The 17,671-nt window shown below is 36.4% G+C and overlaps 1 protein-coding gene and 1 long non-coding RNA gene across 4 annotated transcripts; both read right to left on the bottom strand.

Annotated features, from left to right (window-relative positions):
- Positions 1–8,942: 8,942 nt before the first annotated feature.
- Positions 8,943–9,960, bottom strand: LOC109014544. The gene is made up of 4 exons (XR_004801198.1): positions 9,738–9,960; positions 9,587–9,609; positions 9,334–9,440; positions 8,943–8,989 (listed from the first exon to the last, which is right to left on the bottom strand). It is a non-coding gene; the product is annotated as an uncharacterized LOC109014544 (long non-coding RNA).
- Positions 9,961–11,821: 1,861 nt separating this feature from the next.
- On the bottom strand, positions 11,822–16,750 carry LOC109014542 (protein ROOT PRIMORDIUM DEFECTIVE 1-like). 3 transcript variants are annotated; one of them, XM_035688181.1, is made up of 2 exons: positions 14,937–16,750; positions 11,822–12,062 (listed from the first exon to the last, which is right to left on the bottom strand). In XM_035688181.1, the coding sequence occupies exon 1, from the start codon at positions 16,473–16,475 to the stop codon at positions 15,198–15,200; it is 1,278 nt and encodes a 425-aa protein (XP_035544074.1). In that variant the 5' UTR covers positions 16,476–16,750; the 3' UTR covers positions 11,822–12,062; positions 14,937–15,197. The 3 variants fall into 3 exon arrangements, with proteins under 3 accessions (XP_035544074.1, XP_035544075.1, XP_018852588.2); XM_035688182.1 differs by having other exon boundaries at positions 11,822–12,049; XM_018997043.2 differs by lacking the exon at positions 11,822–12,062 and adding an exon at positions 14,446–14,760.
- Positions 16,751–17,671: the final 921 nt, after the last annotated feature.

Here is a 17,671-nt window from a genome sequence, read left to right as displayed (position 1 = left end):
TTTGGGTTGGGGCTGAAGCTTTGCTGAAAACTTCAGTCATTTTCGCGGTCAACTCGGCTAGGATGAAGGAAGATGGAGATTCATTAGTATGGGGGTCTGTATCAGCCATGGAGGGAGACGAGATTGGTTAGGAAATTGACAGGAGGATCGGTGGCTTTGATGCCATGACAAAAAGTATAAGAAATCTCGTATATTCCATCCTTTCTTTACAAGAATGAGTGGGTATATAACATAACGAAAACCTCTAAATTTCGCTATACATGTATCACGGCTTAATTAACTAAATTGATAGTGTATCCCAAAACTTCCTCCTATAATCTCGCGGAGGACAACTCACGCCAACAAAGCCAACCTCCATTTTTCTACATCTTCCTTTTCATTTAGACTCCCACCTCTCAGTCCCAAAGCAAACCAATATACTTACCAATTTTCTACATAGCAACATCGACTCCAAAATGCCAGCCTCTTTATCCTTAACTCAAACACTCTTAACACCTCTTCCTATGACCAACATCATAATCTGTCTTAATAAAACTCAACGACTGCAATTATTCTGTGTTGAGACCAAAGATAACTAATACTCTTTTGCACATATCTGACTAGCCATGCCCATGCATCAATTTTTTAGCTTGCTAAAACCATCAAAATTGTCGAAAAAACTACCAAACAAAGTACTCTTTGATCCCCAAATTTTCCTATCGTTTACCAAGGTTTTATAGTCCAATATCTTGGTTAGTCAACTTTAACTCAATGAATCAATGAGTTCAGTCTTTAATCAGTATAGAATATGTAACTGCATCTTTCGAGAGTTCTTTAGTGCAATCTTTGATTCTGTATTTGATTCCTTTTGTTGGACTGTACCAAATAATACCTTTCTAGAAGCATGATATTTTAGACATGGGTTGGTCAATCTGTTTTGCCATTGGAAAGGTACTTTAGCAACCAAATATGAGTACCATGGAGTTTTCTTTTACTTTGGAAATCTCCATGGCCACTTCATAAATTATTTTTAGGGTAATCGATTCGAGAAATTATTTCAATGTCCATAAATATTTAGTGGATGAGTTGGGTTTATTAGGATTCAAGAACTAAATATTGGAATTTATTAGATGAAATGGCCAATGAAAATACAGACGAAGCACAAGAATTTTGTTAGGCCTATTTAATGGCCCAACCTACTTTTTAAGCCCAAAGAAATTACTTGAAGCCCATATAGGCCATAGGACACAGGGGAAAAAGTAGGGCTAGGTAGCAGGGCACTGCCCCCTGCCACCCTACCATCCACCGCCTCAGGCCCAAGGAAAATTCCTCTTACTCCTATGCAAGAAGAGAAAGACGAAGGAAAATCCTCTTCAGTTGAACAAAAGTATACCCAGGTGACGCCAAAGGAAAAATCCTCTTCATCATAAAAAAGTCTACCCAAAAGTATCATTTCTGGCACGAAGAAAAAATCCTCTTTAGCAGCTGCAGCCAAAGGACTCCCACAGTAAGCCACACTGTCGACGTATCCCATAGTCGCCGCCGAACACTATCGACATTTCCCACAGTCGCCACCATAAGCCACGCCGAACACCTCCTGGTTTGCTTCCTTTTTCTTTTTCTTTTTTCTATTTTATTTTCTAGGGCTGCATTTTATTTTGTTTGGTCGAACTCTTCTTGTTTTGGGGCTGCATTCTTTTTTCTGGGGCTGCATTAAGGTATGTCTGTGATCCTTGTTTTGAATTACTGTAAAACTCTATTAGTTTTATGTTGCAATAGAAAACTTCATCTATATGATTGAAAGTTGTCTGCATATTTAATTGTCTCACCCAAGCATCTGTTCCTGCCCAGGATTGGCTTGGCCCTTCATAAAGAAATCACAGTTCTAGTGAAGATAACTTCACTGTTGCCATTCTGATTAATTTTCATTTTTGGTATGATTTCGCATGTTTCTTATTATGCTAGATCGCCAACAATATGCAGGGCATGAAAATGATAATAGAAACGGCTGATGATCACTGAAAATAAATTATTTGATTATAAGTATAGCTATTTCGGATCAAGTGATCCAGATCTTGATTCATTAGGGTAGTGGTGAATTATGGTTTCTAACTCTATTTCAAAAATAATAGCAAGACCATACTATTAGAAATTTGTTGACAATGCCCTCAATTGCAAATTATGAAGACTGGTAGAAATCTTGGATCTATATGTGAACTCACCTTTAGTTTACAAGTGGGTTGGATGATATTAGTCGTGCCCCATGTCTAAGCGACAATTAATATGCTAGTATTTGTGGTTCAGTCTCTGGAAATATAGGTTACTTTGTTTCCACATAATGGTATGTACTATATGAATTATGGAGTAACATTTATTTCATGTTTTGAATCTTGGATTGTATTTGACATTTTAGGAGTCTTTAACTCCAACGTTGTTTATGTTTTATGAAGTAACGTTTATTTGATGCAAGGCAAAAAGGTTTGTAGTTAGTGAATCGGTATGGCACGATTTTTTTGAAAAATTGAAAAGAAGGCATCTATTAGCATAGCATAATTGAAAAGGAAATTTCTATTTTCATATGTGATACTACCTAATTTAATGTATATAGAGTAAGCAAACATCAAACATTCAAAATGTCTAGGAACATAGAAACTACCACGAAGGGAAGCCACAAAACAACAGACCATGAGAGCTCCTCAAACACAAAATCCATAATTCTCAGCCTTTTCGAAAGTGAGAAACATAAAACTTTAATACAACCATAAACTTTAATAACTTTAATACAACCATACACCATAAAACATTAATACAACCATACACTATAAAACTTTAATACAACCATAAACCTTAATAACTTTAATACAACTATCAACTTTAATACAACCATACACCATAAAACATTAATACAACCATAAAGCATTATGCGGCACTCATGGCTCATTGCTCTTGGAAGCAATGAAATAAACCCAAATAATCTCTCTCATTCTTTTTGCGTGTGTGCATGACTCATGGCTCTTGGGCTTGAATGAGAGAGGCCTTATCACTAAATCTTTTCGGGTAAAAAAGAAATCTCAAGATCTATTAAGATGGGCTTGAAAAGATTTTACTTGGCCTAATTGGGCCATGAGTCAAATTTATACCAAGCTTGGCCTAAAGGCCTTATACCTTCCTCATGCTTAGGCCAAAGCTAGTCTTAAATTCCTAAGGGCTTGTTTCAAGGCTTCTTGGGCTAGGTCCATGAATGCTCTGAGGTCCTAAAAGCCTCACTAAATTTACTAACGGACTTGCTTCTCTAATCATTCATGTTTAATAAGTTGGGCCTAATACCTTAGTGTCTCTCATAAACCTTTCTACCGAAAAAGCTTGGGCCCTTAGTAAACCACTCTTTGGGCCTTCTCCAATTCCATCAAATATTTAACTCAAATTGCTTAGCTCATTAATGTGGCAACCATCCAATATGCCATGTGTTATTCCCTTATGGGCCTTTTGGCATTAATCCTCAAAATTAAATAAGCACTAAAAATTCTCCAAATAATATCAAGCTCCAAAATTTTCGTTTTTCCTCAAAAATTACTATTGCACTAAAATCTTCTAATAATTCTTCTAAATCCAAAGTATAAGGTCCTCTTGCCAACTTAAATATCCAAAATTATTCTTATTCTAGAATAACTCAACTCCTAATTAACTAGGATTAAGGTTACTAAGGTCAAGGGCTAATGAGCTTTTAGGCGGGGTGTTATAACTGCTAAAGAGGATTTTTCCTTTGTGCTAGAAATGATACTTTTGGGTATACTTTTTTATGAAGAAGAGGATTTTTCCTTCGGCGTCGCTTGGGTATACTTTTGTTCAAATGAAGAGGACTTTCCTTCGTGTTTCTCTTCTTGCTTGAGAGTAAGAGGATTTTTCCTTCATCTTTTTCTTCTTGCGAGGGAATAATAGAGGCAGCGGAAAAAGAGGAATTTTTTATGATGAAAATGATATTTGGCTGGCCAGATTTGTCTAGTGAACAAATGTTGGGTTAAAATTACTGTAGATTTATTGAGTCCATTGTAGTAGATTTTTGTGCAACTTAACTAAACTTTGGCCAAAATTTGGCTAAGTTGAGTCCGTTACTAGTGCTCTAAATTTATAAAAGTGAATTCTCTAACCAAATTTTGATCAAATTTTGTTGAGTCCACTACTAATGCTCTAAGACTCTTACCTATGGCATTGTAAAAAGGAAGAAAAAATTATAACTTGGGATAGTTAAAAGACACATTAAAATAAAATATTCTGAAAATTATTTATTTTGAGTGATTGTTTTATTGGAGAATTATAAAAATTATTAGACTTTTAAAATTAATCCAATACAAAATGTTGATAAATGATTCTTTTATTTAACAAGGTTTGAATAATTAATTTTAAATATTTTAAAATATTTTTATTAAATATAAAATATAATAATAAAAAAACATTTTTAAAATTTTCACCTAAGCATTGGCATTTGGATAATCCAATGCCAGTGAAATGCATAATTTGACTTATCTAAACGCAAAATTATGACTTCTAGCTAGGGTCACGATAGGGTCAAAAATCCACTCAAATGTGAGACAGAATTTCTGAGTTTTATCACGAGTATAAAAAATCAAATATTGTGAACCGTTCGATAGGGTCATTGATCAATCGTTGGTCCATGATCCAGAAATGCACAAACAAGTTTTGTGCATTTCTAGCGCAAGTAGAATCATTGCACCCAAGTGGTGCGACCGAGCAAGACAAGGTATGTACCATTTTCCTTTAATAATGTATTTATTTATCTAAGATTACTTTTCTGATAATATTCATTCACTTTTTCAGATTGAAAAAGAAAAAATAATGTACAAAGAGATAGAGAAATCTAACTTCACACTAGAGCATTGTTGGTGTCTTTTGAGACACCAACCCAAATGGCAGCAACACATGATCTTACTGAATACGAGGAGAAGACCACATGATAAACGTCTAGCTAATGAGCAGTCAAGTGAAGTTGCCGACGACGTTGTGGAGGAGAACGTTGAGAGGCCTCCAGGCAAAAAGGCTGAGAAAGATAACTTGAGGAAGCGAAAGGCCTAAGAATCATGTGATGCTGAGTTCAACGGTGTGTTAGAAAAAATGACCGATGATAGACGGTTGTTTATGGCAGAGAGGAGAGCATGGGTGACGAAGGCAGATGAAGCTAGAGGTGCACAACTGGAACTTGATAAGAGAAAGTTCATGGCGGAGATCATGAGCAAGGATCTTTCTAGTATGACTGCCATGCAACAAGCCTACTTCCTTAATATTCAAAGGAAAATTTATAAAGACTCTTTGAATAATTCCGAAGGTACATTCGACAAATCTCCATCCACACCTCATGGAGGTGTGTAACTGTTGGGCTGATTGCGTTTTTCCAGCTTTTAGTGGCTGCCCAGCCACATGTTTTGGATAAACATGTGGCTGGGCAGCCACTATGAAATCTGAATTGGTTTTTTTAAAATGATTAATTGTATTTTGGAAAGGTTAACTTTTGGGCTGATTGTATTTTGGGCTGATTGTGACTTGATTTTGGAAGTGGAACTGAATTGTGACTAGATGTGAACTGAATTGGAAGTGGGCTGGAAGTGGAACTTCACACTTGATCTGAATGTCACTTGATGTAAACTGAATTGTGACTGGAAGAGGAACTTTTTGTGGGCTGATTGTAAATGCTTGTTATTTATTTTGTGTAATAGCAATTAGTTGAGTTAGATTAATATGAATGTTATGTGACAGCAAGTTCAAAGTGTTACAGTTTTTAATTTGATTGTTGGAATTAATCTGAATGTTGGAATTTAATTTGATTGTAGATGCTTGTTAAATATTTTGTGTGATGACAGCAAGTTCAAAGAGGTACATTAATCTGACTCAATTGGGTTGTAGATGCTCAATATTTCAATATGAGGATTGATTAGTAGATGCCGTGTGGTTTAATATTCCAAATTATGATTTAATTAATTTTTCTTTTTAAACTGAAAATTTGAATTAAATTATTTAAGTATCAAATTAAATTATTTACTTAACATATTGTTAGTGTACTTGCAAGATATGAAAGAAAAAATTAAAAATATTTTTTTAAAAAAATATTATTATATTATTATTTTGATGAATCTAATGACTAATCCAACGTGGGATTATGAATATGAAAGTTTTACATTTATGAAAAATATATACTTTTCATCAAATTTTAAAGTTAAAATTTGATGAACCCAATGCCAATGCTCTAACAACCATCCCTTTCATATTTGACTCTTCACTGTTCAAAGGTCAGAACAATAATTTAAGAGAAATTCTATTTGCAGTCCTGAAGTGGGGACTGCATGTGCAGGCACATGCTTAAATGAGAGAAAACATTATTTTAGGAGGGATAATTTTGTAATTTTACAAAATTTTAAAGTTAAAATAGCCTAGGCCTGCACATGCAGTCTCCAAGTGAGAACTGTACCTAGCATTGCTCATAATTTAATTAATAAAAGGTCCCGTCCAATGCTATTTTATTTCCCTCAAAATTTTCTCTTTCCTAACTTGTTTTTGGGAAATCCATCTTCACCATTTTTGCTATTTTCCTCTTCCCTAGTCACTTTCCCTCTTCTCTCCGTCCGTATTTCCACTTTCAAATCACCATTTTTGCTTCGATCTATATCCAGAAATGAAGAGTGAAAATTTCTCTCATATCTGATTATTTCAAGCAATCGTTTTAGGTGTGTGATTATTTCTCTGATTTTGCTTCTGGTTTCTGACTCTCTCTCTGTTTTGTAGGCCGACTCTTTCTCGTTTCCGTGGTCCGTCGCACAGATCTTTACTCTCACAAATTCGACATCAACGGAATCTCAACTCACCCATTATGGCCAACTCACGAGCCCTACATTGCAAAGATTCCACTGCTGTCACGTAACAGAATGCAGGCACAACGCACGTCATTCTCTGTATATGGCAACAACACCTTTTCGTAACAAACCCAAGTCTAGCATAGAATATTCTAGCACCTGCTGCATTGCAGCATTGTACAGAAACTCTGGCTCACATCTATATAAGAGCCTCATGTAAATTCATTTAATTTAATGAGAAATACAAACAATACGTTTTGTAACATGGTATCAGAGCCAACAAGGACTAACGTCAATGGCTAATCCAATGTCTTCTTCTCCCTCCCTCCCTCCCACAACCTTCCCTTTCTCATACAATTTTTGTCAAATTAACCCCAGACAATTACCTGTTATGGAAGATTCAATTGGTCCCTTACCTACGCGGTCAGCGCCTCTATAAGTTTGTTGACGGCACCTGCCCAGCCCCTAAACCAGAGCTCGAAAATCATACTCCCAACCCTGCATATGACCTATGGCTACAGCAAGATCAATTAGTGATGTCTGCACTAATTTCATCTCTAGAATCCACCTACGCTTCCGTATCCCAAGCTTGTCTCATCCAAACCCAACTCCAACTTGCCTCTCTCAAAAAGGGGTCGGACTCCATCTCTACCTACTATCGACGAGCCAAAGCCCTTACAGATACCATGGCTGCTGCAATGATGCTCCATGGAGGATTCGCTTCAGCTAAGCTGTTGGGAAGCTCTCTCACTCATCACTCAGCTCTTGATGTTTCATTTTTCCTTTTATGCTTTTGCGTTAGGAAAAAAGAGAAAAAAATATATCTTGTAAGTTGGACATGTAACGCCCCGACCCCGAGGATCCGGAGAGTTAACTCATAAAACCTGATAATCAACTCTAACAAGGCTAGAGTACTCCCAAAATCAATAATATATCCACTTTCCCAAAACTCAAATCGAACGTAAATACTTCAATTAAACACATCAAATAAGTTCATTTATCCAATATTCAATCCAAATAACCCAAATAAAATCAACTCTTCTTCTTGTCTCAAATAACAACTAGAAATAATAAAACATTAACATAAATCTCCATAAACCGTCTAAATCCATTGATGCAACTTAAGAAAATAATTAGTCTCTAACACCAACACTAGTAACATGAGATACCCAACCACAAGTCAGTGCTAATCTTCTCCATAGACTCTAATACTGATCCTCAGCTGAACCATCGATGTCATCTGAAATATTATGAAGATTAACGGGGTGAGTTATCAACAACTCAGCAAGCAAGGAGCATATACCAGCATGTAAACATGAGCATTTATAACATTTGATAAGCCGAACAAAACATTTACTTTCAGAATGCAGAAACAAAACTTTTACAAAACATTAGAGCGAAGTTTTCAGAAAATAAACTTATTCCAAAAAGAACTTCCGTTGGCATTTCCAAACTGAAACATTATAATTAAATCATCTCTTAGCATCACATCGGGACAATACCATGTTTAACCCCCGTGGTAGGGTTATAAACCACCATTATACCCGTGGCTGGGCCATATTCCATGTTTCACCCCCGTGGTAGGGTTATAAACCACCATTATACCCGTGGCTGGGCCATTTTCCATGTTTCACCCCCGTGGTAGGGTTATAAACCACCATTATACCCGTGGCTGGGCCTTAACAGAAACAGAACGGATTTCATCGAAAATCCGGTTACAATCATATACAGAATCAGAACATCATGCCAAGATTCTCAGATGATACCTCATATCAAAACAAAACATTGAAAGGCTTCAGATCATTTCACATGTTCGAGATAAACATAAACAAAATATTCTCATTTGTTCATAACAAAACTTCCAGATTTTCATATTCGCTCTTTTACATAGTTCAGAAATAAAGTACACAAAACTTGCTCATGTCTACACTAGTCATGACAGAAAAACATTTTCCCTTATATAGAATTTATGCATATGCAGAATAAACATTTGAGGTTGTTTTCAGATCATCTCTTTCAAAAATAAACACATTTATTCTCAAAGTCAACCTCCTTTCATTTATTTTATGCAAAACTAGTATATAAACCCCGCTTACCTGACTTCTTCGTATTATCAACACCTTGAGCCGGAACTCTAATAGTAACACCACCTAAACAAAAAGAATATATATCCAACATTTAATAACCAATCTAGTAGTCTGCTATTTAATGAATAATAATTCAAAACAGTCCCTTCACAACTCCATAACTATCTAACAATTAAACCCGAACAACCTTCTCTTCAAATCATTCGCATTTATAACCCAAAACAACCATCATTTTATATCAAAAAGTCTCAAATAATAGTCCAAAACAGTCTCACAAATCCATCCAAAAATCATACTCCTCAATATAAAATCTCCACCACACTCAACCACCACTAAAACAGTAACTCCATTACATTTCACAGTCCAACCTATCATTCAAAAGCTACCAAAAGCTTCGGGGAACATACCCCAAGAGGAAAAATTTCCAAAACTCCAAAAAACCACTTCGAATGGGTCACTGCAAATTCACGTCCAAAAAATGTTCACATAAATCCCCAGTGAAAGAGAAAGTGGCCTGCACAAGGAAAGTTTGAGAATCTGAGTGTGTGCGTGTGATCAAACCCAGCAGCACCAAAAGGAGATAAGCCGTGCGATTAAAACCAGTAAAACAGGAAATAGAAAGTGATAAATCCGGATTGAAGGAAAAAGAAAATACCAAACCTTGTTCAAGAGACCGAACGACACTGCAGTGAAAAGAAAAATAAGTAAATAAATTGCAGTTCCAAAAGCTTGAGTTGCGGACGGTTAAGCCCGAAAAGAAGAAAAAAAAAAGAAAAAAAAAATGTAGAACGAAAGAGAGACGATGGCTCACCTTCGGAGAACCAGAAAGTTGAGACCCACGGAAAAAAAATCCGAAAACACCAGTCCAGAAAATACCAGCCAAGGTGAAAACACCAAAACGCGCAAGAGAGGATCTGATTAATTCGGAAAAGTGATGAGAAAGACACTCGTGTGGAACCGCAGCAGATAAAATCGTGGGGCGTGGGCGTGGGAAGCAGTTGCACGAGAGAAATGGGGAACTCGCGGACGCAAAAGGGGACTCAACGAGGAAGAAGAACAGTGCACGGCAGAAAGGAAAATAATTCCCTCTCCAAACGACGCCGTTAGACTAACACAGATGCTCGTGGGCTGGGCTTCGTGCCTCCTGACCAAAATAAGGGCTGGGCCTAAGCCCGGTTATTACAGGACATATTTAAACGTATACAAGTTTGTTTGCTGGTGCTTCTGTGGGAAACGATTAAGAGGTGCTATTGTTTTTTAATCTGAGAGAGGATACCAGAATGCTTTGGGTAGAAAAATGAGTTAATGCACTTCATTATTATTGATCATGGGACGATTGTCGGCATTACTTTCAATTAGGACTGTTAATCAAGGTCGGATTTTTTTTTGGCCCGGTCCGAAACTTGAAAAATCGGATTTCGGTTCCGAACCGGAACCCGAGTTGCAAAACTTGGATACACTTGGTCCGGGTACCAGGATTTACAATCCGGTACCCCCATTTTTTTTTGTCAGTTTGAATTTATGTTTCAGTAAATCCGGGTACCCCCATTTTTTTTTTGTCAGTTTGAATTTACATTTCAGTTTCAAAACATTCAAAAATCAAAACAACAGTAAATGGTTCTAGTAGCTAAGAAAGAAAGTTAGCGAGAAAGTGCAAGAAACGGAAGAAAGAACCATAGGAGAAACTTTGTTTCTGTCAATAATTTTCTGGGTCGAATACTCGAATTCCTTTATTAGCTTTTTGGAGACTTGGTGCGGTTTTCTTGGGTTTGGTGAAAAAATTTAGAGTTCCAAACTCCAGTGATTAGCAGAGGTGGCAACTGCAATGGTAAAATATTTTAGTCTGCAATTTCTATCTGTTAATCTCTATCTTTTCTAAATGTCATTTTTATTTGTTTCAGTTTCAAAACAATAATAAAAAAATAAAAAAAAATACCAGGTTTCGAGTTGTAAACCCGTGTTCTGGATTTACAACCTAGATTCATTCGGGTTTGACCCGGGCTAACCCGGCCCTGGTTTGAAACCCATGTTCCTGGGCCGGAATCCGGATGAACAGTCCCACTTTCAACAACATCATCTTATTGCAAGTTCAATAAATCTCTCATTTCAAAAATCTGAAAACTTTGTTCTCGACCAAAGCATGACTTCTCATATTTGGAGGAAGTGGCAAGAATCAAAGAGCAATAAAAAATTCTGAAGAAGGTAGATATTCGCTTGTTCACAATGAGTGCTGTCTATTTTGGACTATCATAACTTAAAGAATGGGACAGTGGTTCATTTGGTGTATGGTGCTCACGTGCATGAATTGTTTGGTAACATTGTCATTTTGAGACTGGGCAGTGTTTTTCTTATGCATTCTTATGTGTTTTGAACAGCTGGAATGATAGTTATGTGTTTTGAACGGCTGGAATTACCTACTGCTGATGGTTACCTGCCGCTGTTTCAATTGTGGAATGTCGTTGTGGAATTACCTGCTGCTGATGGAATTGATGTTGTGGAATTGTGGAATTAGTTACCTGTTGCTGCTCTTGTGTTTTAATTGTGGAGTGTTGTTGTGGAATTAGTTATCTTGTTGATGTGTTTAAATGATTCTGGTTGTTTATTAATGACTTTGAGTAGTTGTTGGATTATGTAATTTTTACTAGTGTGGGATTGATATAATTCAGTGGCCTGAAATTAAATGAACCTTGAGTCCTTGATGGTCATCAAACATAGCAACATATATAATATTTTATTATTATTTAAAAAATATTATTAAATTGATAATATTTTATTATTATTTGACTAATGGATAGATAATCTAATATGAAAATAAATTTTGAGTGAAATAGTCAAATACCAAATCATGTGATATTATACAAATTTTATATTTACATTTACATAATCCAACGAAAATGCTCTAAGGCCGCCTTTGGCATTGAACCGGCCCAGGAACCACCCAAGGCAAATCCTTCACGGCACCACAAACCATCCCAAACCGATTGCATTGAGAAGTTCACAACCCACGTCCTAGACACATCCAAATTGCGTGACGAATCCGTCCACGTCGCCGCCCTCTGTTGAAAGCAAACCAGAGGCCACCGTGAAGCACAGCCTCCTTCCACCGCAGCCTAGTCACCAAACCTGTTATACCGTCCTAGCACCATTGCAATTAAACAAATCGTGTTCGGATTAACTCATATAATCTAATATTCATAATTTGACATGATACTCAAATTGTCACTCCTAAAAATAAGTTAGAGCTGTTTTTACACCACTAGAGTCTTGAATAAGCAAAGATTAGAATCTCCAAGTAGTGAAATATCACGCTTGGAGCCTTGGACAGACAGAATTTCACATGCTTAATTGCCTGAATTCGGGATTTATCGGGTTCCGCATTAATTTTGAAGTAGAGTAGTTATTGCAAATGATGGCATACAAATATAAAAACATAGCAGAGCATTCACAGTAGATTTTGTAAAATATAATTTTCTGTAGAACATAAAAAAAGATGACCAAAAGTCCCCTCCAATAGATCATCTATTCTATTTCTATTTTCCGTTTAGCTATAGTACACTGGCTACATGTAGTGGTTACTGTTCATTCTTCTAAACAATTTGTTATTATTTCTCTCTCATTTCATCATCATTTTCTTTTTATCTTATTTTCATTTTAGCCCTTTATCACTTTCACACGGGCCCCTCTTGTCTCATTACTTTCTAGCACTCCATTTATAGTTTTGGACTTTTTTTTTTATTATTATTTTTATATTTTCAAAGTAAGCATAATATAGATTAACTAAGTGGTTACAAAGATACAAGATTCAATAAGTAATCATTCCAAAACAAGTAAAAACAATACCAAAAAAAAAAAAAACGAGAGCTGGTGCCAAAAGTTTGACTCACAATCTTTGACTTTTATGCATTAGAAGTTTTGATGTTAATAATAAGGCTACCCTTTCAATCAAGTGTGGGGCATCAGGATCAAATAGATGCATTGAACAGATACTAAAAATTAAATTAATTTTCTCTGAACAAATCAGGTTTGTTTGGTTTAAGCTAAATTTACTTCATGTGAAAATGATCAAGACATCATGCATTTAGTTAAAAAAAGCACGTATTCTCTCCTTCTCTACCCATTCTCTCCCACAGAACCCAGGGTATTACGACTCTCCATTCTCGCCCAGGGCCCTCTTCACCATCAGGGGAAAAAAATCCAAGATTTTTTGCCAAGGAAAAATAACCCAAATTCTCTTTTTAGTTTCTAGTCAATCGCAATCATGAACTTGCTTATTAAAACCCCACCACAACATTCTGGTAAGACTTTATATTTTCGTTGTTTGAACAAAGAAGAGAAGGAATAGAAATTATTGGTTAGACATGACTGACTCGTCCTCCTCCTCTTGATTCTGGTAAGGCTTTATATTTTCATTGTTTGTCATTGTTAGTTATGGTTCTTTTTTTCCTACAAATTTGAGTATAAATTTTCCGAAGTGTTTTGATTTATGATTTACATGGGGATTTCTTTAAAGTGCTTTACTTTCTAAGTTGAATTTTTTTATAGATCTAAATCTAAAAATTTGTAAGTTAATTCTTTTTTAAGATTTTGTTCTTGTCTTTATCTTTTTTTTTTCTACAAATGTGAGAGGGAAATCTTTTTCTTACATTTTGACGGTGTTTTTTCTCCTCTTCACCTGCAATAAATACTTAGATTTGGGCATCTCTTTTTCGATCGGCAACACAGGAAGGTAATAGCCTGCCTCTCTCTCTCTCTCTCTCTCTCTCTCTCTCTCTCTCTCTCTCTCTCTCATTTTCATCTTCAATGTTAATATCAATGCAATTTAATTAACTGTGCTGTATTTCTCTCATTCTTTATTGGATTTTTTTCTACAAAATTGGTACTTTCGCTCCAGAATTTGTGGACAATTTTCATATGGGCATAGTGGGTGACAAACTGGTGGAGGTGGACTGCTGCGGTGGAACTTTGCTCGGCGGTGAAACTGGAAACACAACATAGTTGAGGTTCCCATGAAGAGGAGATCGATTTCCTATTTGTTTGCTTTCTCATGTGAACGAGTGTAACTTGAATTTGATGTAATTTTTGAAGTGGCAGCACGTAATTGGAAGGCTGTTATTTGAGAAAAATTGGCCAGACCGCTTAGAAGCGGTCCTTTTATATATATATATATAGTTTTACTCTTAAGTTTTTTTCTATTTTTTAAGTAATTTAAATATGACATTATATATAGGAAAATATTGTAAATATTAAAAGATATGAGAATATCATTAATAGTTAGAGGAAATATTAGAAATGAATAAAAAATATATTAAAAAAGAATATTTAAATGATATAGAGAAAAAATAGATAAGCTGATGTATGATGTATTGTAAAAATCAATATATAAAATAAATAAATAAATAGATTTTGGTTATGTATTTTGAAGAATAGGATAAAGAAGTGCTAAGATGTTGGCCTCTCTTTTCTTTTCTTTTTATATTAAAATAAAATTTTATTAATAGAGGTAAATGGACGTAATCCAGGGACACAAGAAGTACACAAAGAGAACACCTAGTTACAGTTAGGGACTACAAATGGATAAAATAAATCAGGAAAACAAGCCCCGTTAAGAACAACTACAGATGCACAGAAAAATGTGTTGGAAGGAAGAAAGAATCTCTTAAAGCTCATCCAAAAAAGGTTCCCGATCTTCAAAGCTCTTGCCATTTCTCTCCATTTAAAGGCAGCACATGAGACATATGGGGATCACAACGATTACTGATGACAAAATTGTTTCTATAGAGAACACTATTCAGCATACAGGAAAGCACCACTTCTTTTCGTGCAAGTGCTAAATTCTTGTGATATGAACCATAAGAAAAGAAAACCCAAGAAGATGTCACGAGTTAGACAATGAAATTAAGTACAGGTTCTTCAGCGCCAAACAGGTGTTTAGGGAAACAATCAAGAGATACTACTACATCCAGGCCAAATAAACACTCGAGACAAAAGAATTCAGGGAGATGCAACTTACCAAAATCGATATTTTTCACGGGGAGTTACTAGCAACTAGTCGCCTTGGGTGGTCCATTGTTTGAGGCAACCTCCTTGAGGTCCACGAAGGATATCATCTGACACTTTAGAGAGAAGAAGACCACTTTCCATAGATTAGATGTCAATCATCACATGGTTAAATTCGACTAACCCTTAATGCAAGCATCACTTTCACTACCTCCAGTGAACTTCTTCAAATTAATAATTGATTTCGCCTGCACTGTCGTAAGGATTTCCTTTGTCAAAGACTCTCCACAATTGGAATAACCCAGTCTCCATCTCTCCCACCTTCACCATCAGTTCTATAGACTAAAGAATCACTAGCCTCCTTGACTTCCTTCTCAGTGACAAATTCTCCAGTACTTCGACACCCTTGCAAGACAAGGTCCAACATCTTCCTTCGAACAACATATATTGGGTTGGGCTCAATCAGATATCCTTTGCAATATGCTTCTCTAAGAAAGACCATTTGTAGATTCCCTTTCGTCGATATGTAAAAAATTCCAGGATGCTCAAGAAGTAGTTCCCGCACATTAACTTCCATGGCAAAGTCCCTTCGGAAATGAGCTAAACGATCAACTTCAACCATTTTCTCCACTGTCAAGCTCAATAACTCATGAAGAATTCCGACTGCTCTCTTCTTAAACCGCTCCATCCCTCCACAAGTTCGAACCCGAACTACTTCTTTCCTCTCATACGGCTTCAAATACGGTAGCCTTTGCCAATTCTTCAACCTGTCTCTAACACCTGCCTCGATCTTAAACCCAGTCGGGAAATTAATAGGAAATGCGTGTTTGGTCTCGAACTCACTCAACCACTTCTCTCTATACTCTTTCTCCCTCCACGTCTCAACTTGGGCAACTCCCAAATTCTCATCCCTACAAACCAATCCCACTACCTCCAAACCAATTAAATTAAAATCACCAGAATACTTTGCAAGAATCGAGTCACGAAAATCCCGGGGCAAACCCAATTCCGTTCTTATCAACCTCAAAGCATGAAGACGAACAGTGCCACTGACCGACATCATTAACAACTTCTTCACGCGGCATACAGCTTCCAACTCACATTCTTTAACAGCATTCTCTTCCTCCCTCATCAAAACTCTTACCTTCTGCCTAATGCGGCAGCATAAATTCCTCCTAATTGGATGCGTAAACAGCTCAAACACGTGTGGGTATTTTTTAATAAAACCGCCGATAGCGATGTTTAGTCCAACGATGTTCCTCCACCGGGACATCAACTGTACGGAAACGAAGGGACCGCGTTTTCTTTGCAACATTAGCTCAAGCAGGTTGAAGATGGTTCTGAGTTTTTTTATGGAGGTGACGAGCTTGTCAAGCTTGGGGTCCCTGACTCGGTCTTCCAAGCGAGTTCGGGCAGAGATTACTGGTTTCTTGAACCTCTTCTGAGTGAAAAAATTGAATGGACCAAATTTGAATTTTTGCGGCCTCGTGAAAGGCAGACAAAATGGCGTAGATTGCAAGATAGTGAGCCTGTACCTATCTAATACCCTCATGATATTCGATTCGGAGAAGAGGGCTCTGAATACGAGTATACTTTCGCAGTCAGAACGGAGAATCAACGGGGGAGAGTGAAACTAAGCTGAGGAATCACTGATCACTATTCCATTCATTCAGGGACTTGAGGCCCCGTTTGGGTTTCTAGCCAAGAAACTCTTTTCAGAACGAAATTGGTTTATTATTGGGGCGAAAATTCTATTTATTAGACTGTTCTTTGACACTATGGCCACACTCTCCATACAAAAAGGGAATGAATTGGCGTTAGGAAGAAATTGGCACCCGTGAACCCCTTCTTCAACGAACTAGGGGCTTAAAATTTTCGGTCTAGACTAGAAAAACTGACTGGATCGGATTGAAAACTTTTTTTAGTAGGTTTCGGTTTTTTATTTGTGGGACCGAAAGGTCCTGTCTTAGAATGAGATTTTTTCATTCCGAACCGGGTCGGACCGATCAAACTACAAATATATATTTTTAAATATTTTTTATAAATTACATATATTATTTTGTATATTAGTTATATAAGTGAATTATGTAATTTTCATCTAATTTATAACTATTGAAAATATAAAATGTTAAATATATAATTATTAATCAACTAATATCAATTAACTAATATATAATTATCATTTTTGATAATTTGAACAATTTTTTTTAGGCTATTTTTAAGTAAAACATATGCAAATTAAATTAAATAGTTGTATTATTTAAAATTACAAATATCGTGAATTTTTTTTTATACTAATGGGCCGAAAATACACATGGCAAGCTTTTTAGTATACTTCAAGAATGATGGACTTTTTTGTATGATTGGGCCCCATTTTGAAACTGGCCCGGACCGATAGCTAACGGTCCGGTCCAGTCCACTAGGAGTGATCGATTTGGTTTGGTTCGGAAAAATGATGGACCGATATCTCCTTGAGACTGAACCGGACGGATTTACACCCCTACTACGAGCTGGCTTTCTCAAAATCAAATGCGATGAGTTTCGGCAACAACTTCTTCAAACCGACAGCGACACTAGCTATTTAACTCGACGGCGACATTGGCCAGGGAGGCTTCCTTTCTTCAAACAGTACCAACCCAAATCGCAAAAGCTAGGTCACTCGGTGACGACAAACTTTTGCAAACCTCAAGATTTCTTCTACTTTTGACTTTGTCATTGTCCTCACTTCGGTCTTTCTTTGATTGTTTT

The sequence above is a fragment of the Juglans regia genome, chromosome 3 (assembly GCF_001411555.2).
Source record: "Juglans regia cultivar Chandler chromosome 3, Walnut 2.0, whole genome shotgun sequence".
NCBI classification, from domain to species: domain Eukaryota; kingdom Viridiplantae; phylum Streptophyta; class Magnoliopsida; order Fagales; family Juglandaceae; genus Juglans; species Juglans regia.
The sequence above is the reverse complement of the archived record's forward strand: the minus strand, read 5'-3'. Positions and strand labels throughout refer to the sequence as shown.

Excerpts from the sequence above, each read along its gene's own strand:
- LOC109014542 (XM_035688181.1), bottom strand. The coding sequence starts at position 16,475 with ATGAGGGTATTAGATAGGTACAGGCTCACTATCTTGCAATCTACGCCA.